General features: G+C 42.9%; 1 protein-coding gene across 2 annotated transcripts in view; it reads right to left on the minus strand.

The window, feature by feature from the left end:
• Window positions 1–1,052: 1,052 nt before the first annotated feature.
• Window positions 1,053–18,670, minus strand: part of ARHGEF15 (Rho guanine nucleotide exchange factor 15) — a 365,779-nt gene continuing 348,161 nt past the window's right edge. For both annotated transcript variants that reach the window (XM_086946046.1, XM_086946047.1), the window contains 5 exons: window positions 16,760–16,914; window positions 13,034–13,198; window positions 10,902–10,987; window positions 10,346–10,450; window positions 1,053–3,354 (listed from right to left, as the gene is read on the minus strand). In XM_086946046.1, coding sequence (XP_086802172.1) covers window positions 3,167–3,354; window positions 10,346–10,450; window positions 10,902–10,987; window positions 13,034–13,198; window positions 16,760–16,914 — 699 coding nt within the window. In that variant the 3' untranslated portion in view covers window positions 1,053–3,166. The remainder of the gene's footprint in view (window positions 3,355–10,345; window positions 10,451–10,901; window positions 10,988–13,033; window positions 13,199–16,759; window positions 16,915–18,670) is intronic.

Below are 18,670 nucleotides of genomic sequence, written 5' to 3' on the forward strand. Positions count from 1 at the left end.
CAGCTAGGGGTCCTGAATAAAGTTTTTTCACACCACTCACTAGCCAGGTACTTTTTAATTTTTCACCACACCCTTCACTCACATATATCCCCTCACCTGCACTTGACACACACCACACATAGTCAACCTTGTCAACGCTCCCACGTAGTCGCAGCATGCCGCATTCCTCTAGCGGGGTGCGAAGACCCCGATGATGAAGCATGACACCAAGGGGCCTGTTGGTGTGTGAGGGGTATTTTACACAACACTGAGTGTCCCCCACCCTGTGGTGTACACTGGAAGTAGGATTCTCCTTGTAGGGAAAACTAAACCTTTTTTCTAACTCTCCATGCTGTCTATCTGCTCAGTTGTTGTCCTGGAAAGTACGAAAGACAGCATGGAGAGTCACCCATTGTATTTAAATGTATCATACATGCATATCCTGAAAGTTTGGCATTGAATTGGCCATCTCCGGGCTAGGACATGTGAATTCCCAGGGGCTTCATACTTGCTTTGAAGTTGGTATTGATATGTAGAATTATTTTTACACTTTTGTTAATATAAAAAGAGACAATGACTCAAAGGCAGCAATTTCCTGTTTTTGACGGGCTGAGTAAGTCGAAGAAATTTTGGATGCTTGGGGAGGAGGCGGGATAAGAAATGCCTCTCGGAGACCCTTCAACACAACCAAAGAGAGTTCTTTACTCACTATCATCACATCTAATGAACTGGTGAAAAGGATGATCGTTTTGTCGTTCTTGTAACTATGTCTCAATCAAGAAGCAAGCAGGCACAATTTTTTTTAAATGTATTGTTTTTTTAAAAGAGAAAAATGGCAACAATTAAAATACAAAAAGTAATAAGTTCAGACACAAATGTACAAAATAAATAGTTACAGTCAGCCTGCTGCCTTTTCAGGGTTGAAAATATAACCCATCCTCCATTAACACAGAAGCGTGGTTGGCACAGGGTGTGGGGGTAGGGGTCTGAATACACATAAATAGAAAAATCTTCCAAATAAACCTAAATAGACTTTCAAATAAAAGGGAGCAATATAATGTGCTTTTTTAAAATAAAATAAAAAAAGGGAACCAAGTGCAGCCATAAAGTGATGGTCTCTGATGAAATAAAGATATCCCTTTGTACTGAAGCACCACGTTTATGATAAAACACAATATCAGAAATGACACGTTTCCGCCATCTTTGGAAACTCCAGGTGGATTGTGGGCAGTCCAAGACATTGTTTGATCGGAACTCTGGGTGGCGTCAGCTCCAGTCACAAGATGGCCTCCACAATATTACCTTCTTATGCTACGGCTTCAAGCAAGTATTTAAAAGGACACTGACCACAGTTCTTAGTTCAGCTGTAGCATCTCCTCTCTACCTCACTGAATGCAGATTTGTGGGCTATAGAAAGGAGGACCTAAGGAGGTGCTTAGACTTTTAAAGCAATGGCAGCCATCTTGGACAAAATGGGCCTTCTTGTGCAAAGAATAGGAAAATAACTGTCTGGACAGAGACTGCTCCAGCCTTCAAGAGTCTATCCCACTCACCAGCCCAGTCTTTAATAGAAGATCTAGTGTCCTGGGTGGGCTAGGGGTGAATCTGGGAGCTGACACAGCCTTTCTGCCCCTTCCATTTATGCAGGTAGTCAGACTTTGACCAACAAGGAGACGGGGGATTCCGTGACCAGAATGTCTCCTCCATCAGGTCAAAAAAGCAAACGAGAAGGAAGGACTTAGGTATGGAGGGGGACGCTCCAGCCAAACTACACAAAGCTTTGTTTGCAGTTACCCCTTAAAGAGACAAATTCCACACACACCTTACAGTTCTTGAGCAAATGACATCCAGATTATCCACAAGACAGCAGTGAGCATCCCAGTACACTACCAGGCTGAAATATCCATTCAAAGACTCCCAACCGCGCGGCCCAAGAAAACCATTTTCTTTCCGCAGAGGCACACCTTCCTGGGCGCGATTTGAGATCCTACTAGAAATGTGAAGGAAACCGTGAAGAAAATACAAAACCATCAACGAGTTTCAAGGCAGCTGTGTTGCTCAAGCCCTCTTCCTCAGTCCTGACTGGGCATCCTGGCATTGAAGCAAGGCAGTCAACAACCTTGATGATACAGTTCCTATGTTGGAGGTTGGCAGTGAGGTATGCTGGGCCTCACCGAGGCAGGTTGGCAGATGAGGTCACAGTAATGCCCTGGATTTAGGTCTGCAGAGGATCCCATCAGCTCGTCCCATACAGACGCTGGCAGCTCCCTGGAGCTTTCTTTACCCCATCAGAGCTGCCAGTGTGCTTCCAGCCTCCATCAACCTATGAAAATCATGCATGCACCTGTGGGAACGTGGTACCAGCTCTGAAGTCTTAACCACACAAACGCCGCAAAGTATTACATTGATTAGTGCTTTGAAATACACGTCCATAGCAACAAAAACGCCAACGGAAAGCTTTTATCCTTCAAAGAAATGCCACAAAACCAACACAGTTCACTAAAAACACAATATTGATGAATGTGTGTTTGCGCATTTGTACTTGTGCTTGTGAGAGGGGGGGGACTGTCTTCTGTCCCTTCCCCCCAGGGTGCAATACATTCTTCATTAAATGATCCAACATGCAGGACAAAATTGTTCTCTTCCTGACTTGGCCACCTAATGGGCTCACAGTCCCTCTAGGACTTTTCCACTTGCTCGGCTTTCTCCCGGGAGTGCGTTTGCAGATGCCTGGCAAGTAACACTGTGGTTCAGTTTGCACACTTTCTCTGTCTCATTTCTTCAACTGGGACTTGCAGTGGTGTCAGCTGAGGTAGCACTTTTCGCAGATGTTGATCGGCTGAGAATCGTATGCAAGGGCCAGTAGAGGTACTTCTCTTGCCAGCCAGCTGGTCACCCGAGTTTAAAGAGAAGTTTTCGAGCATCACAGTAATGTCAGACATAGACTTTTAGGTACCGGCGGATGCAGATCAAGAGACTATTCAATTGGCGTGGTCTTGTCCACGAAGGTTGGAATTGTAATGTAACCGTGCAGTCAACAACGAACCACTTCCGCGATGTGTTCTTCCAATACCCACTTGCCTTTCTTACACACCTCTCTCGCCAACTCCACTCTGTCAAGAACGCTCAGCGACAGCGCTTGATCGATTCAACATGAGGAGCCTTAATGTCTCGCAGGGGCAAAGCATTACGTGGAGTAGCACTTCTTCTTGGGATCGTAGGGCCTGGCGAGCGGAATGTGCCGCGCCGCCTGCAAGACGCGGTAACGTTCCCTCAGGTTCCGACGCCGGACATGCTCGTTGGTGATCTCTTGCACATACTTAGAAGGAAACCAACCCTTCAGGCCATCCGACAGCCGGATACCCTCATACCATCCTGGAAGAAAGAAGGAAAACAACAGGAGAGGTCATTAAGTAGAAGGTTTTTTATTCATTCTTGGTGATAGAACAGCACTTTAATGTTTAAAAAAAAAATAGGCATTTGTTATAATTAGGGCTCCTGGTTTTATGGTATTCCTTTTTTACATATGAGTTTGAAAAAACAGGTAATTAGGAACAATATTTAGTAGATGGACAAGACCTGACATCAGACAGCAATAAATCTGATTAAACACCATGCATGGTACAAAAATATATATTTTTTATTATTATTATTTTGTTTAAAGATTTCTTTATAGTTAAAAGGCACACAATTTGTTGTCTCCTCTATATATGTGACAATTGATTTACATATATCATATGCTAAACTGTTTGGTTCATTTCTAATTTTCAATACAGTTTGACATTTCACAAATGTTACAACAACTGTTGTTGTAACATCTAGCCATGTTTTTAGATTGTAATTGATCAGCACCACCACTATAGTCTCCGAATTGTGAAATGTCAAACTGTATTGAAAATTAGAAATGAACCAAACAGTTTAGCATATGATATATGTAAATCAATTGTCACATATATAGAGGAGACAACAAATTGTGTGCCTTTTAACTATAAAGAAATCTTTAAACAAAATAATAATAATAACAAATATATATTTTTGTACCATGCATGGTGTTTAATCAGATTTATTGCTGTCTGATGTCAGGTCTTGTCCATCTACTAAATATTGTTCCTAATTACCTGTTTTTTCAAACTCATTTGTATATCCCGAATTAGGAACTCTAGTCAGGGGTACCCCCTTCTTTTTGTGCATTCCTTTTTTACATTTCTGTCTGTATTTATCCATGTTTAGTTTTTGTCAACTATCTGTATTTATCCATATTTATTATGGGTTTTGTAAAAGAAAAAATACGCTGCTAATGGTATATTTCCACATTTATTTAACCAATAAACATACAGTCATGCTTAAATACCTGCCAGGTTTCAGTTAAATGAACACCCGCAGAAGATAAATCAATGCACTTATATGAAAATATGCACATTTCAGTATCAGTCTGGTGCATATCTACTGCTGATGAAGCCTCTTTAATAAAAATCCTTTCTTTTTTACCCCCTTACCTATCAACTCACACAGTTATTGACCTGGCACTCATGGCAAAGTGTATTTAGAATCTCTCAAAAAGCACCCAATTTCCATCTTTATCCACATTTAAAAATAAACAGACACGAAAATAAATGTTTTTCTGTCTGTATTTATCTATAAAAATCAGTAAAATCGAAAAACAGAGAGCCTTAATTACAATGCGGACCTCGCTTACCTAGAATCTTTTATTGCACCAGTACCATCTGCAACACGCTGTGCTCTTGATAGAATGTTAAGATTAGATGAACCAGGGTGGGGAGGTCATAACCAATTAGTTAAGTCAGTGATGAGTAAGGGGAGGTAACCCCAGTTCCCATAAAGTGCCCTGATATTCTGTGTCCAGTAAGGCTCACCTTCTCTTGTCCTCTTTCACATATATACATATACATATATACATATACATATACATATACATATACATATACATATATATATATATATATATATATATATATATATCCCTATATATATATATATATATATTCACTGAAAAAACCATAGGTTATAGACCATATATAGTTAGGAATTCGCATTTACAAAACCTTATTTTACTCACACAAAACCATTGAAATTCCATATATAGTTAGTTGCACTAACTATATATCGCGCACCCGCAATCCACTGCTGATGATGTCACATATTACATCATTCATGACATGGTCAGTGACATCACTGATGACATCACTGATGACATCTCAAATGACATCACTGATGACATCTCAAATGACATCACTGATGACATCACTGATGACATCTCATTTGACATTACTGATCACATCACTGATGATATCATTCATGTGATAATACGATGAACCTCTTCAGACTCTAATATAACCTTAGATACAATCAGTGTAAACAGACACTCACAGACTGTCACTCATCCATGGAGTTACTCACACACCTAGTCAGTCATGCAAAGAATCAATCACACCTCCATTTCCTCAACTATACAGTTATACAAACTTTACATATTCAAACATATACTAACACATATTTACTCTCTTATACATTCCCTTATACAAGTTCACAATGATCCATACAGCCACTCACACATTCACTGGCTCTTATGCACAGTTATTTATATATGTCAACTCTCACATGTACTGTGTTTTACATATGTACTTACTTTGACATGTAGCACTGAGATATCCATTCACTCACCAATACACTCATGCACACAGTCAACCACCCATACAGCTGTTTCCACATGCACTTTTGAAACCATACATCTAGTGAATCAACTGCTCACACATCTATGCACAGAGTCATACACCTCCCAGCCACCCACACACACACTCAGTCTCCCATACAAATACTTGGGCAACCAATCAATAACCCATATAGTTACTCATATAGCTACTTATCAACACATGCAACAGTTTACAGAACAACAGACATAATGATGCACAAATTAAGACAGTTTAGTCACTAACCCATGCACTCAGTGAGACACATTTAATCACTCACTCATACAGTCAGTCATGCACCTACTAAATCCTTCATCCAGACACTTATACATCCACTCATTCTTCAATATGTAAGACATATTTTAACTTTACAGAAACATACAGTCACTGGATGTTGTCATCAGTGATGTCATCAGTGATGTCATTTGAGATGTCATCAGTGATGTCATCAGTGATGTCACTGACCATGTCATGAATGATGTAATAAGTGACATCATCAGCAGTGGATTGCGGGTGCGCGATATATAGTTAGTGCAACTAACTATATATGGAATTTCAATGGTTTTGTGTGAGTAAAATAAGGTTTTGTAAATGCGAATTCCTAACTATATATGGTCTATAACCTATGGTTTTTTCAGTGAATTTTCAAGGTTTTGTAAATGCTAATTCCTAACTATATATGGTCTATAACCTATGGTTTTTTCAGTGAATTTTCAAGGTTTTGTAAATGCTAATTCCTAACTATATATGGTCTATAGCCTATGGTTTTTTCAGTGAATATATATATATACATACATATATAAACATATATCATCGGTATATCTATATAAATACAAACATAAATGCATGCATACATATACTTATATGCATTTTAGGGTTGTTAGGGCGTTTTCGTGTGTATTATGTTGCTTTTTTAGGGCTTTTGGGTCAATTAAGTAGGGTTCCCGGAGCCTAGGGCTGAGGGGCCGGTTCAGTTTCGTGCGTATTGGTGTTGGCAAGGTTTTGAGGGATTTTGGCGGTTTTTGGTCGAGATTTGGCCGTTTTATGGCTTTTTTTTGTGTTTGCGGGGGGCGCGTATTCGGGTTGAAATTCGTCCCCGTTCCAGTGGATGGATTGGGCTGATTTTTGGTGAGATGTTAGGGAATCGTTGGAACTAGTGTCCAGCCAAGTTTGAAGCGGATCGGAGCAGTGGAAGTGCTTTAAAGAGCAATTTTTGTGCGGAGTAGCGAATTGCCATGTTATTCAATGGGAGTTTTTGGTGCGCATGGAGAAGGTGAATTTGGGGTGTTCCAGTTGCGCTAGAGGGACGGGGCTTGGGTGAGCTGTAGGGAGAGTAGATCGGCAGGTGTGCCGAATTTTTGGGATTTGTTGGCCGAAGGGAAGGGTGTGCTTGGGCAAAGTCGATTTGGTGAAAACGGTGCGTTATTTACATGAAAGTTGAAAAAACACTAATAAAAGCAAAGCTAAAAAGCCACCTCATTACAAACAGAATGGCTTTAACTTAAACGAGGGCGAGATCTATTGCATTTTCAATGCTTGTTTACTTTGGTTCCATCAAGAAGGCATTCAGATGTGTCACACATTTGCCATAAATTCTGAATGTTAGCACTCTAGTTGCACATTAGATTACTGTAGTAATGCTACTGCTCACCAGGGACGTCTGCTGCTGGTATTCAAAGTGCATGTTTCAGTCTGCATGTCAGAATTTTTTTAATGAAATAGAAGAGGATTTGAGAAGTCACTCAAAATGATCCCTAATTTTTCTTTCTGCAGCACTAATCATAATTCATATGGCAAAATATACCCCCTCATTTTGTTCCTTTTTAAATTAAATGTTTTAAGAGTTACCACTTTATTCCAATCAAGATGGCTTCAGGTGTGCCATACCTTTGTAATAAGTAGGACTGTTAGCGCTCTAGTTGTTCTTTAGAACACTCTGGGACATTCTGTCATTGGGCTATACTTGGGCTACATCTAGGTGATATTTGGGCTACATTTGGGCTCTTTTGTCTCTGGTGGCCATTTTGGGAGACTGCATGTCAGAATTTTTTAATGAAATAGAAGAGGATTTGAAAAGTCACTCAAAATGTGCCCTAATTTTTCTTTCTGCAGCACTAATAATACCTTCTATTGCATAATATACCCCCTCATTTTGTTCCTTTTTAAATTAAATGTCTTAAGAGTTACCACTTTATTCCCATCACGATGGCTCCAGGTGTGCTATACCTTTGTAATAAGTAGGACTGTTAGCGCTCTAGTTGTTCTTTAGAACACTCTGGGACATTCTGTCATTGGGCTATACTTGGGCTACATCTGGGTGATATTTGGGCTACATTTGGGCTCTTTTGTCTCTGGTGGCCATTTTGGGAGACTGCATGTCAGAATGTTTTAATGAAATAGAAAAGGATTTGAGAAGTCACTCAAAATGTGCCCTAATTTTTCATTCTGCAGCACTAATCATACTTTCTATGGTAAAATATACCCCCTCATGTTGTTTCTTTTTAAATTAAATGTTTTAAGAGTTACCACTTTATTCCAATCAAGATGGCTTCAGGTGTGCCATACCTTTGTAATAAGTAGGACTGTTAGCGCTCTAGTTGTTCTTTAGAACACTCTAGGAGGCTGCAGTAGAACACAAAGGAATCAACTGACAGTCTCTGTCCTTGTTGGATGTACATGTTTTACTGAGAATGTCAGACTTCATTTTCACATGACTGAGAAAGATAATGTGAATTTACAGAAAATATGCTTTCAGTTTAGCTTATAGATCCCCTTCCAAACCACTGTGGGAAAATCATGAGATATTAGTTTTCTTTCAAACAATATTCATGATATCACAGCAGAAGGTTTTTTCACATGGTAAAATCACCTTAGAACCCACCACAATTCCTAAAACGAGTATGGTACCATCAACAAATGATTTATAATGTAACTAAAGTCCTAAAACCCTCTATAAACTACAATGCTTTTTAATGAGGTGCTATCATGTATATTGGTCCCAAGATGGCTGCCAACACTTCTTGGATGAAGTGCTGACAGCCAATCAGATCAGATGTGTGGTTAGGCTCCGCCCAGATATATATCTTTTTTTGAACCTAAATTACTCAAAATCCACTGGAGCACATATATTGAGACATAGCAAAGGCACATCGGGCTAACAGTCCCTACAATTTTGCCAAGTTTCGTGCAAATCCATTCAGCCGTTCGAGCTAAAAGTGAGGCCAACCGCCCTATGGAAATTAACATGGGAAAAACGCGTTTTGGGACCCCCCTTTTTTCTCGGCCCCCCCTTGATGAAACCCCCCCAAATTGTCAGGGGCTGCTCAGAAACAAAATGTTCCATTTTCCTGAAAATTTCAGCCAATTCCGTCCACAAACGCCAAAGTTATTAGACATAGAATTTTCAAAAATCCCATAGAGAAAAAATCCTAACTATATATACCTACTGGCGACCGCCAGTAGGTAATATATATCCCTATAGAGTGTTTGCTCTGTATACTGCAGACTCAGCCATATATGGGTGTGTGAAATTCTTAAGTTTAAAGAAGGGATTAGTTCAGCTTCCAATAAAAGCTCAGATTCCCGTCCTTCAGAAGCAAAATGTCCTACGTTGTTATCGGAAATTCGACCTGCAGACACTGTGCATGGTCGTCGAAGCCATGAACAGCCGAGTTGAAAACACTTGGAGGTGTATGTGGCCTTTCTTTCTGGTTCCCCTATTTTAGTCGGGTTCCTCTTTTCTCTGGCCACACGTGAGAGAACCGAGAGTGCACTCAACTTTTGACATAACTTGTGGGGAACAGAGAGCAGACAGAAATCACAGTCAAGCTGGGGACACACACCCATTCTGGCCTCAAGCTTAGCTTAGCAAGATGGAAGTCCTACAGAGAGGGACCACGTGTGTTTTACCGAAGTGCACAGCCTTTTCGGCTACATAAGCAGAAAGGCTCACACAAACAAGCCCTGTGTGTGTCCGCCAAGCCTCGCCCATGGGTTTGCGTAAAGTGGGATGCAGCATTCGGCGTAAACATGCCTCTCAGACACTCTCCTCCAGTACTTCAGGCCAGCTAATGCCCGCGTTAGTGGGATGTTAAAGATCCTCGCCAGAGAAAAGGGTGTGGGATACTAGAGCAGAAACTCTAACCACTGGGCCTTAAGTCTGGAAAGTGTTTGTTTCCACTCAGTGGCTCTACAGCCACACAGCAGAGCACACGAGACAGTTGTGATCTCGGTAACAGGAAACCTGCTCAGGGATTTACCCCTGTGCTCACAAAAGTAGGTAGACTGCTGTTCCTGTAGCTAATCTGAGCAAAGTGACCATATGGCTCCATGTCACATGATGCAGGGTTCCATGATCTGAGCATTTATTTTATATAAAAAAAAACTAAAGATATTTTGGGAGTTATAACATTGTAGCACCCCAGCGAGTAAATTAGACTACTCTTCCTAGCCTGCGGTTACTTGTGATGGACACGTAGAAAAATGGAAACTAGTGGCACAAAGCCACATGAGTACCCTATACATACTTTGTAACTCTTCTATGTACAATCGCAGACACAAATAAAGGTCATAGGGACATCCTAGTTTGACCGTTACCTACCCTAGTACAACCCCCCCTCCCATCTACCAGTCCCGTCAAACACCCTGTGCCCACTTACCTTCTGTGGTCTTACGGAGGACGTTGATGATGTCGGTGGGCTCCAGGCTGAGCTCGTCCGCCTGCACGGCAGTGTAGGGTTCCACACACTGCACCTGAGGACAGTCTGCAAGAAACGAAGTGAAACCCAGTTGAAGTCAAGCACTGGAGCTTCCTATCAAAGATCAAGAATTATTGTTCAAGTGAAGCAGCAAAGGGAAAGAGGGCCATCCTCCCCTCATCACCAATCAGGCATTGGAGAGCAGGACCACACATGCAAATGCAATAGAAAGCAGCTTTTTCGAGGCTTGAGAGACAGCATCTCCAAACTCTTCGTTCAAAGAGTCCTCAACGCTCTTGCACACTCCATTAACAATGTGTCCAATGTACCCTTCTTCTCTGCCTATGCCCACCATACCACTCCAATCTCACCCTTTCAATTACCCTTGCCCAACCCCAAGGTTTCTTGAGAAGCCATGCAGTCTGCAGAGTTTTTATTACTAGTGCCCCATGCCATACATTCATTCATTGGTTTATGTGGCGCCTAGAGCTAGCATCTACGCGCAGTCAACACTTGCCCCAGTCTTCGTAGATGGTCTCGTCGCTGGACTCTGTCTGGTCCTTCTTGTTGGGGAAGGCGCCCATCCACCGGTGCATGTCTGACCTGCAAGGTCCAGAGAGAGAGGCAGGGATGTGCTCAGATCAAACACAGGCACATGTTTATTCACTTCTTCAACTCCTATTAGTATCTCATCCGGTCCAGGTTAAAGTCCAAACAAAATGCCCCCAAATTATTATCTGGTATATCCAGTGGCAACTGATGCATATTCAGCTGGAGTCTTTTTCACTTCAGGCCTCTTAGGGGTCTCTATTTTTCTTCCACTCAGAGGAGGGAAGAGCCTGTTGCTCAGAGTTGGAAGTGGACACAGTCATGCAGTCCCACCTTCCAAGTCTGAGCAAAGCCTCTGCGGATGTCCCATCAGGTAAGCTTAGTGTAAGTAATGTGTCACTCCTATGCCATCCGCTAGAAAGACTGACATGCTAACAGGAAGTCACACGTCTGACCAGGAAGGACACACTACACACGGCCAGCCTCCAGAGCTATAAAGTAACATATTCTCAATGTAGAACGCTGAGTAATTTCTACCTTGAACTCTCGTCATACTGTATGACTCAAACACGCTATCTGTATGACTCAAACACGCTTTCTTTTCCCATGTGCTCCTTAACAATGCGGGCGGAACAACGAATTAGTCTGACCACGGAATCCATTTACAATGCAAGTCGTTACAAGTCGTTACAACAACTTGCTTTAGGGGGATCTGGACTTTAGGAATAGTATAATTTACTATTCCAACTGAAGTCCCCGCAGCAGTAGGGAAAGCGTTGGACTTTAAAGTCCAACGCCACTTTGCCTAATGCATGTCCAGTAATCCTCACCCAAAGCTCACCCTCCTGTTACTTGTATGAGACACACAACATATGCTGTTTGCTGCAATGGTCCTTTTACCGAATTCCTTGATTTTTTTTTATAGTTTTATAATGTGTTAAAATGCTCAGAGTCGGCATAAAGGGAGCACTTAGACACAATAAAATAACCCTTGTGCATTAATGATAGCCAGGTTAAACTTTGTGTACAACACCATATTTCCTTTTTATTTTATAATATATTTTATTCGGTTTTGAACTTTAACATAGCAAGGTATACATCTTATCAAATGTCACAATTCCCTTTCACAGATCTTATGTGCCATTTCAGACCATAAATTCCCAGTTATAATCTCTTTAGTGTGTGATCCTATGTAATCCTGGGCGTAGTTCGCATAGTAGCGCTACGTGTAGCTACGTGAAGTGCACTTTGCACTACGCGAGCTACGCGTAGTGCACTATGCAAAATGCTGTTCATACTGATTACACAGTGCCGGATGCTTGTCCGCACTGTGCAATCAGTGCAAACCGCATCTTGCACAGTGCAAGTGGTCGTTTTCTCCAACTCTAATAAATTTCTACTCGAGCTGCAACTTTCTCAACGCGGACTGGTAGTTTCTCATTGCGAGCGGTCGCGAGCATACGCGACCACTCGCAATGAGAATCCTGCCTTACCTGAGTTGAGAATCTCGTCGGGAGGTTTATTTTCCACGCTCGCGATCGCCATTTTGATGTTGGTGATCGCGAACGGGGAACAAGTTTGGCTGGGATGTCATTTTACTCGCTCGCGGTCACCAACTTGACGTTGAGGACCGCGAGCAAGCAAAAAATTACCGCACGTGTGTTTGCACTGTGCTACGTGCAATTCGCGTAGTGCGAAGTAGCGCAAACTACGCGAGCGTAGCGTAGTACTTCGCCCGCGGTTAATCCTATGTTCATCATGTATTTTTTGCTGATGTTTCCATAACACTTATGTCAGGTTGTTTGTGTAGAACACCCAAACTTGGGTGTTCTTATCACAGCCCAAAAAAGCCTGTCTGCCTGGTGCCACTTAGAATTTCTTGTGCATTTTGCTAATGTTGTGTTTTCCCGCCCTGGGGCAGGAGTAGTTGCTGCTATGGAGTGACTGTAGGCAGCCTCATCGGCTGCTGAGATATTCTATTGAGGGTGGAACTTGCACCCTCTACAGGCATCGTTACCCAGTAGGACGCCGTAAAAGAGACTCACGACTTTTAACACTGCGCTTCGCTTTCCAAGTCCCACCCCCTGCGATGGCACTTACTGAGTTGGAGCCTTGAACAGCCGGTCACAGGTCTTCCCCTGGTGGTTCTCCAGCAGCGTCAAGAAGAAGCCATTTTCCACTGAGGCACCATGGGCGTAATCCGTGCACCCCTGGACCTGCACCAGAGAACGGTGCGCATAATCTACCACCACGTGTCGCTCGGAGCTAGGAAAAGAAGAAACAAGAGGGAGTCATTCGCAAGTCATGTGTCCCTTCACCTAGCAAACTCTTCAGATCTGCCGCCTGCACTCCACAGGTTGAAAAGGTTCATAGGAGAACTCGGGGATTCACTGGGGCAAATGTTTGTGTAATGCCATCAGAGCTGGGCCGGATTCGACCACACGTAAGGTGCCCTTTGCGAGCTGCCTTTTCACTAGTGTCTACAGGGAGCCAGAGCCCACATTCAGTTAAAGGGGCCACCCACTGAATGATGTGACAATACATCTAAAAGCCCAAGGTGACATCAATTAAAGCAACATTGAAGAACGCCTATTGTTAGCAGTGCAAGACAGCATAAAGAGAAGTATTTGTTTTCTTTCACCGGATGGCACCTTTAGTAAGACCTAGGCAGATGACTAGAGCATCGCTAGCAGAAAGAACATACGTATAGTTTTTGTGTGGTCCGGTAGATCTGCATTGAATGCAACCCGACCTGCGGCATCTACACTACCTCATCCAAACTGGCCCTCCCAGCCCGCCCGTACAACGCTGCAAGACTGCAATGCGTCTGCAACCACACAGAAAGCTGAACATGGGAATGCCTGTGTACAAACTCCCGGCTGCTGCTGGTTATGTGGTACTGTGCAGACTTTGAAGCAACAACCTTTGCCCCATGAGGTCCCAAGTACCTCCCACAGTTGTTCCTGGAGCATCCAAGTACCTTGCACAGTCATGCTGCCGAGATGTGTGCCCCACCCAGAGAGTAATCCATCGGTAGTAATGGTCACCTGCAGAAGGGGGCCCAAGGCAGGCCTGTCGGGCAACAGGTTGTTCAACGATTGAAGAGAAGCAATGGTGGGACAATCTGTTGCTTATCAACATTAGATCTTCCCCTGACCCTCTGCTTGTGGCCATAGCATCACAAGATACTGCTGGAGTGGGTGCCTTTGTAACCTGGTGTGCCGCAGTCGCTATGAGGATGCCTCCGTACCCAACAGCTTCATTACAGGACGCGGACGAGTGAACTGAAAAAGAGGCAGCAGCTGCTCTGAAATGCCATCACCCTCTGCTGATTCGGATATGCTTTCCCTGCAACAGCGTTTAACATTGAGCCAAAGAAGGGCTGCGGCAGCCGGCACTGATCGGAGGTAGAGGGGGGAGGGGAGGACGCGGGAGTTAGGGGGAGAATGCGGACAAAGCGTGAATAAGAAAATATGTAATAAAAAAGTACATTCTCGTTGCTTCCTCGCCTCCGTAGTCCTTCACTCGGCCTTACTGGAAGCACGCCCAAGCGACCACTAAGCCAATCACAACGCTTCCTTAGCAGGGTTGCGTTGGTCTGAAAGCAGTGTTTCAGCGCTTAGACGCTGACTATGGGTCTGGGCATGTTCTCCAGGTAGGCGGTAATGCAGCCTGCATGGAAAACATGTGAAGTGTGCAAGACTGTTTTGGGCGGCCCGAGAGGGCAGGCCAAGCAGTCACTGCGCACTTTAGGAGGGTGCCACCACTCCTCTCATGGCCCCGCTCCCTAACGTAAAGCGGACTGAAGTAGGAGAAAATAATATGATAATAACACAAGTTATTATAATTTTATTTTCCCTTTGTGTCACTGCAAAAAAACAGTGGGCGATGCTCCTCCGCCGCCACTGAAGAAGGGCTGCAATTGTTGGGGATGGAGGTGGGGCATCTTGCATTTATGGTGAACCTGTAAGGCAGGCTTGCAGCGTCTTGAGTGGGTGCTAGGCACAGTTGCCTCCTGCTGCTCTTGGTCAGCTAGTCATCGAGTTCTAGGAAGACAAGGGGACAAAAATGAGTGGCCCCCCACTGCCAGACACTTGGTAAAGGCCCTTGAAGCTGTAATGATTTCAAATGGGTAAAACTGTGAATTGGTAGGGTTGCCCAATAACCATGAACTAGGGCTACTGATGATGGGCGGGGTGGATGGGATATGGGAGGAGGCATACTGCAGGTTTGGTGCCATCATAAAGTCCCCTTGGCGGAGTAACCGGGTGACGTCCTGCATGGTGCGCCGACAGGATGTATCAATCCAGTGGCCTCAGGTCTAAGACGGGCTAGAGGGAGCCATCCTTTGGGTTGAGAAGTCCAGGGAGTAGACACCTTTGCCGCACAGGTGTGGCGACCAAGCTTTATTATGCCCTTTTGGGTGAGCGCTTGAATCTCTTCCTCAATGAGAGTGAGACTGTCCGGTTATGATGTAGTGGTATGGCGTTAAGTCGAGCAGGTGGAATTCTAAGCAGTAACCCAGCTAAAGTATTGCTAGCATCCATTGGTCTGAGGTGATTCCCTTCCTGCGAGGATAGAAATCTTTCAGTCTAACTCGGCAGGTGCTGTGTGATGGGGAGTGGTGTCTGAGAGTCAGTGCTTTGGAGCGGTTACCCCCATAAACCTCCCTTTAGTATGCTCTGCCTGCCTTGGACTTGTGAAATACCTGCTGCTGGCCCTGGTAGGCTTGCTCCCGGCATGGGGATGTGGTCTTTGTCCTATCCTACTCACAAATGTTGTTAAAACTTCATACAAAATCAAGGTAAATAGCATCTGAATCTATTTTGCCCACAGTACATACGTTGCACGGTGTTGTCGTGAGTACAAGGATAGTTTGCCAGCCATCGACTTTAAGATCTTGACACATCAGACTCTCAAGTGGCTCCTTTCCGGCCTACGATATTCATCACTAAGAATTTCTTCAACTATTTTCTTTCGCACCTCCCTTTTAGAGCATGTGCTGTATTACACCAGTTTTGTGGTGAAAAAGTCAGAACAAGCCTGTGGCTAAAGTACCTAGTACATATGATGAGGTTTTCATGGTCAATGTACATGGCTTCCTGATGAAGGCATACAGCTGAAACGCACGTAGGAATTGAAATCTTCAGAGCCATGCCAGAAATGAATATCCGTTTCATATCATGAAATAAAATTTTATACATAATGGTTTTGTACTGAATGTCCAATTGATTCTAGGGACAAATATCTATGGTTGATACTGTGACAGGAAACATATTTACAGTACAGTGTCAAGATATATAATGGAAAATAGGATTATAAAAGCATTAACATTATGTATTTCCTAATTGCAGAGAGTATTATCCTCTCAGCATGTTCTTTTTAAGCCATATAGAAATGCAATACACTCTATAATTAATATAAAAGATAAATAAAAATATATTATTTCTTCATCAAACTTGACAGGTTGTATTTGTATCTATAATATATTCTGTATGCGCTTCAGTTCCAGAATTTAAATTTTGCTTTCCTAAAATTGTTCTTACAATTGAGCTGCACCGTGGAATGCACTTCACAAAGTTTGACTGGTTCACATCTCAGTTGCGTATTGCTGTATTGGGTGTTCGACTGATACCGATGTTGCGAAACTTTTGCCCCAACAGTGTTGCCATATAAAAATTACAAAATGTTCAAGTAATGTGCCACATAATTTGCCTTTTCTTGCTGCATAATTTAGTGAACGGTGCTACATAATTTAATCCCCCCGTTGCATCCTTCCAGTGGCCCAAATGTAGAAAGGTCAACAGTAAGCCTGGTGCCACCTACCTCTTTCTGTGCGTGATCAGCAGGAAGTCATTGAAAAGGAAGAAGTAGACGGGCGTAAACTTGGGTTTGATGCCGAAGAGGCTGCCCTTCTGGATGACCTCCAACAGCTCCCCCTGCTTCTCCAGGTAGCGGGCCTGGGAGATGATTGGCACGGCCTGCAAGAGATGTGGGTGTTCAGTAAATAGCGAACAGAACTCGTCATTAGGTTATGTGAGTTTGTAGAGCGCGCTAATCACCAGTGAGTGTCTCCAGGCGCTGACATGCTGCAAGTGACAGTGATCCTATCATGCGCCATCATGTCTACAGCTCCCAGTACAATTTGTACAACAATGTTTGCACCCCAGCGCTAGGAGCAGACAAAAGTGACCAAAAAAAACATCAGTTTTGCTATTTCCACTGCTGACAAGTTTCAGAGGGCGAGGGAAAATGCAAAGATAAGAGAGAAATCTGAGCACTGGAGCGTGATGCGGATCCGAAATCAGGACAAATATACAGGAGCAGACGCGTATTACACCGGGGTCCAGGAGGAAAGGCTACCTTGAACGCTATTTTTGCATTGCAAGCATCTGCCCGCTAAGTTCAGGTGGCGGCATGGTTTATTTTAGTACTTTTATTCTTTTCATTTATCTTCCTTATGAGTGTTGTGTTTTTGTGTCTGACATTGTGGAGGGGTAAGTGGATAGAGGAGTAGGTGAAGACAAGACCGAGTCAGTGGGAGGATGAATACATGCACGAGTGACAGAGTACATGCATCATGGCGTGAGCGCCTTAACTCTCCAGTGACGGAAGAGGCGCTTTCAAGGGTTTTGTTTTGAGAATCAAAGTTTTACAGTGTGATAGGGTCTAACTTACTAAGACTCCTCAACTGAAGAAATCAGTCACTGTTGTGATTATTGATACAGTTTAAGACCTCATGGAAACTACCACACTAGCCCCGAGGAAATAAAACCGTTTTGAAATGGCAATTCTGTTAATCAAATGAAATTCAGAAACAGAAAATAATGAGAAGCAACACAGGAAAAAATATTTGTAAAGAAACTTATTATTTGTATCTTCAAATCAAATTTAAATTTTACAAGAGTTGATAATCAAAGTAATTGCAAATAAATCTTAGGTATAAGGAAGCGACAATATCATTCCATCAATACATAAGAAAATCAATCCAGTCTATAAATTAGATGAAAAAATTGACTCCTTTTTTAAATAAACAGAAAGTCAGATGTCGGGTGTAGACATGGACTGGTATCCATATTCTGCAAACAGCATCAATTCAAACACAATACTTGGACAGCCAAACTCCAACAATGAAAAACGCATTTTTGGTCATTTTTGGGGCTCACTGGTGTGATCTATTTGCTTTGAAAAGAACGAATTGTAGTAACCTTAGGGGACTTAATATGAAACTACAAAGCTGAGTGTTTATTCCTTCTATAAGTCACTAGGTGGCGCCAAAGGCCCACTATTGCTGCTTCCTCTTTTCTGGTTTCTGCGTCGCCATCTATTAGTTATGTCTGACCTGTGGCTGTAGTTTCTACTATATACATTCTGCCCCGACCCGAATCAAAAACTGCAATGTTTTAGAAGAAGTGTACGGTTAATTCCCGGATTCATTTTTTGGGTCCTACCACCAGTAGGCACTAAGATCACTTGTAAGGAGTTAAAAATGAATGTTTTAATGTTACAATCATTGGGAAAACTGACCTGATTGACATTAATAAGTGGGTGTTCTATGGCTTTATTCACACGCGATCGGTTTTTTGGGCTGACCTGGAAGCTTTACAGCACGCACAGTGTTATACCTGTTGAGAGCGGCGACGCTGACTTTATCTGAACACATGGAAAACAAGCATGTGCAATGCAACAGGTCTCACATTTACGAAACTTTGAGCTACTGGCATTATAAATGGCAAT

The sequence above is a fragment of the Lissotriton vulgaris genome, chromosome 12 (assembly GCF_964263255.1).
Source record: "Lissotriton vulgaris chromosome 12, aLisVul1.2, whole genome shotgun sequence".
Lineage (NCBI taxonomy): Eukaryota > Metazoa > Chordata > Amphibia > Caudata > Salamandridae > Lissotriton > Lissotriton vulgaris.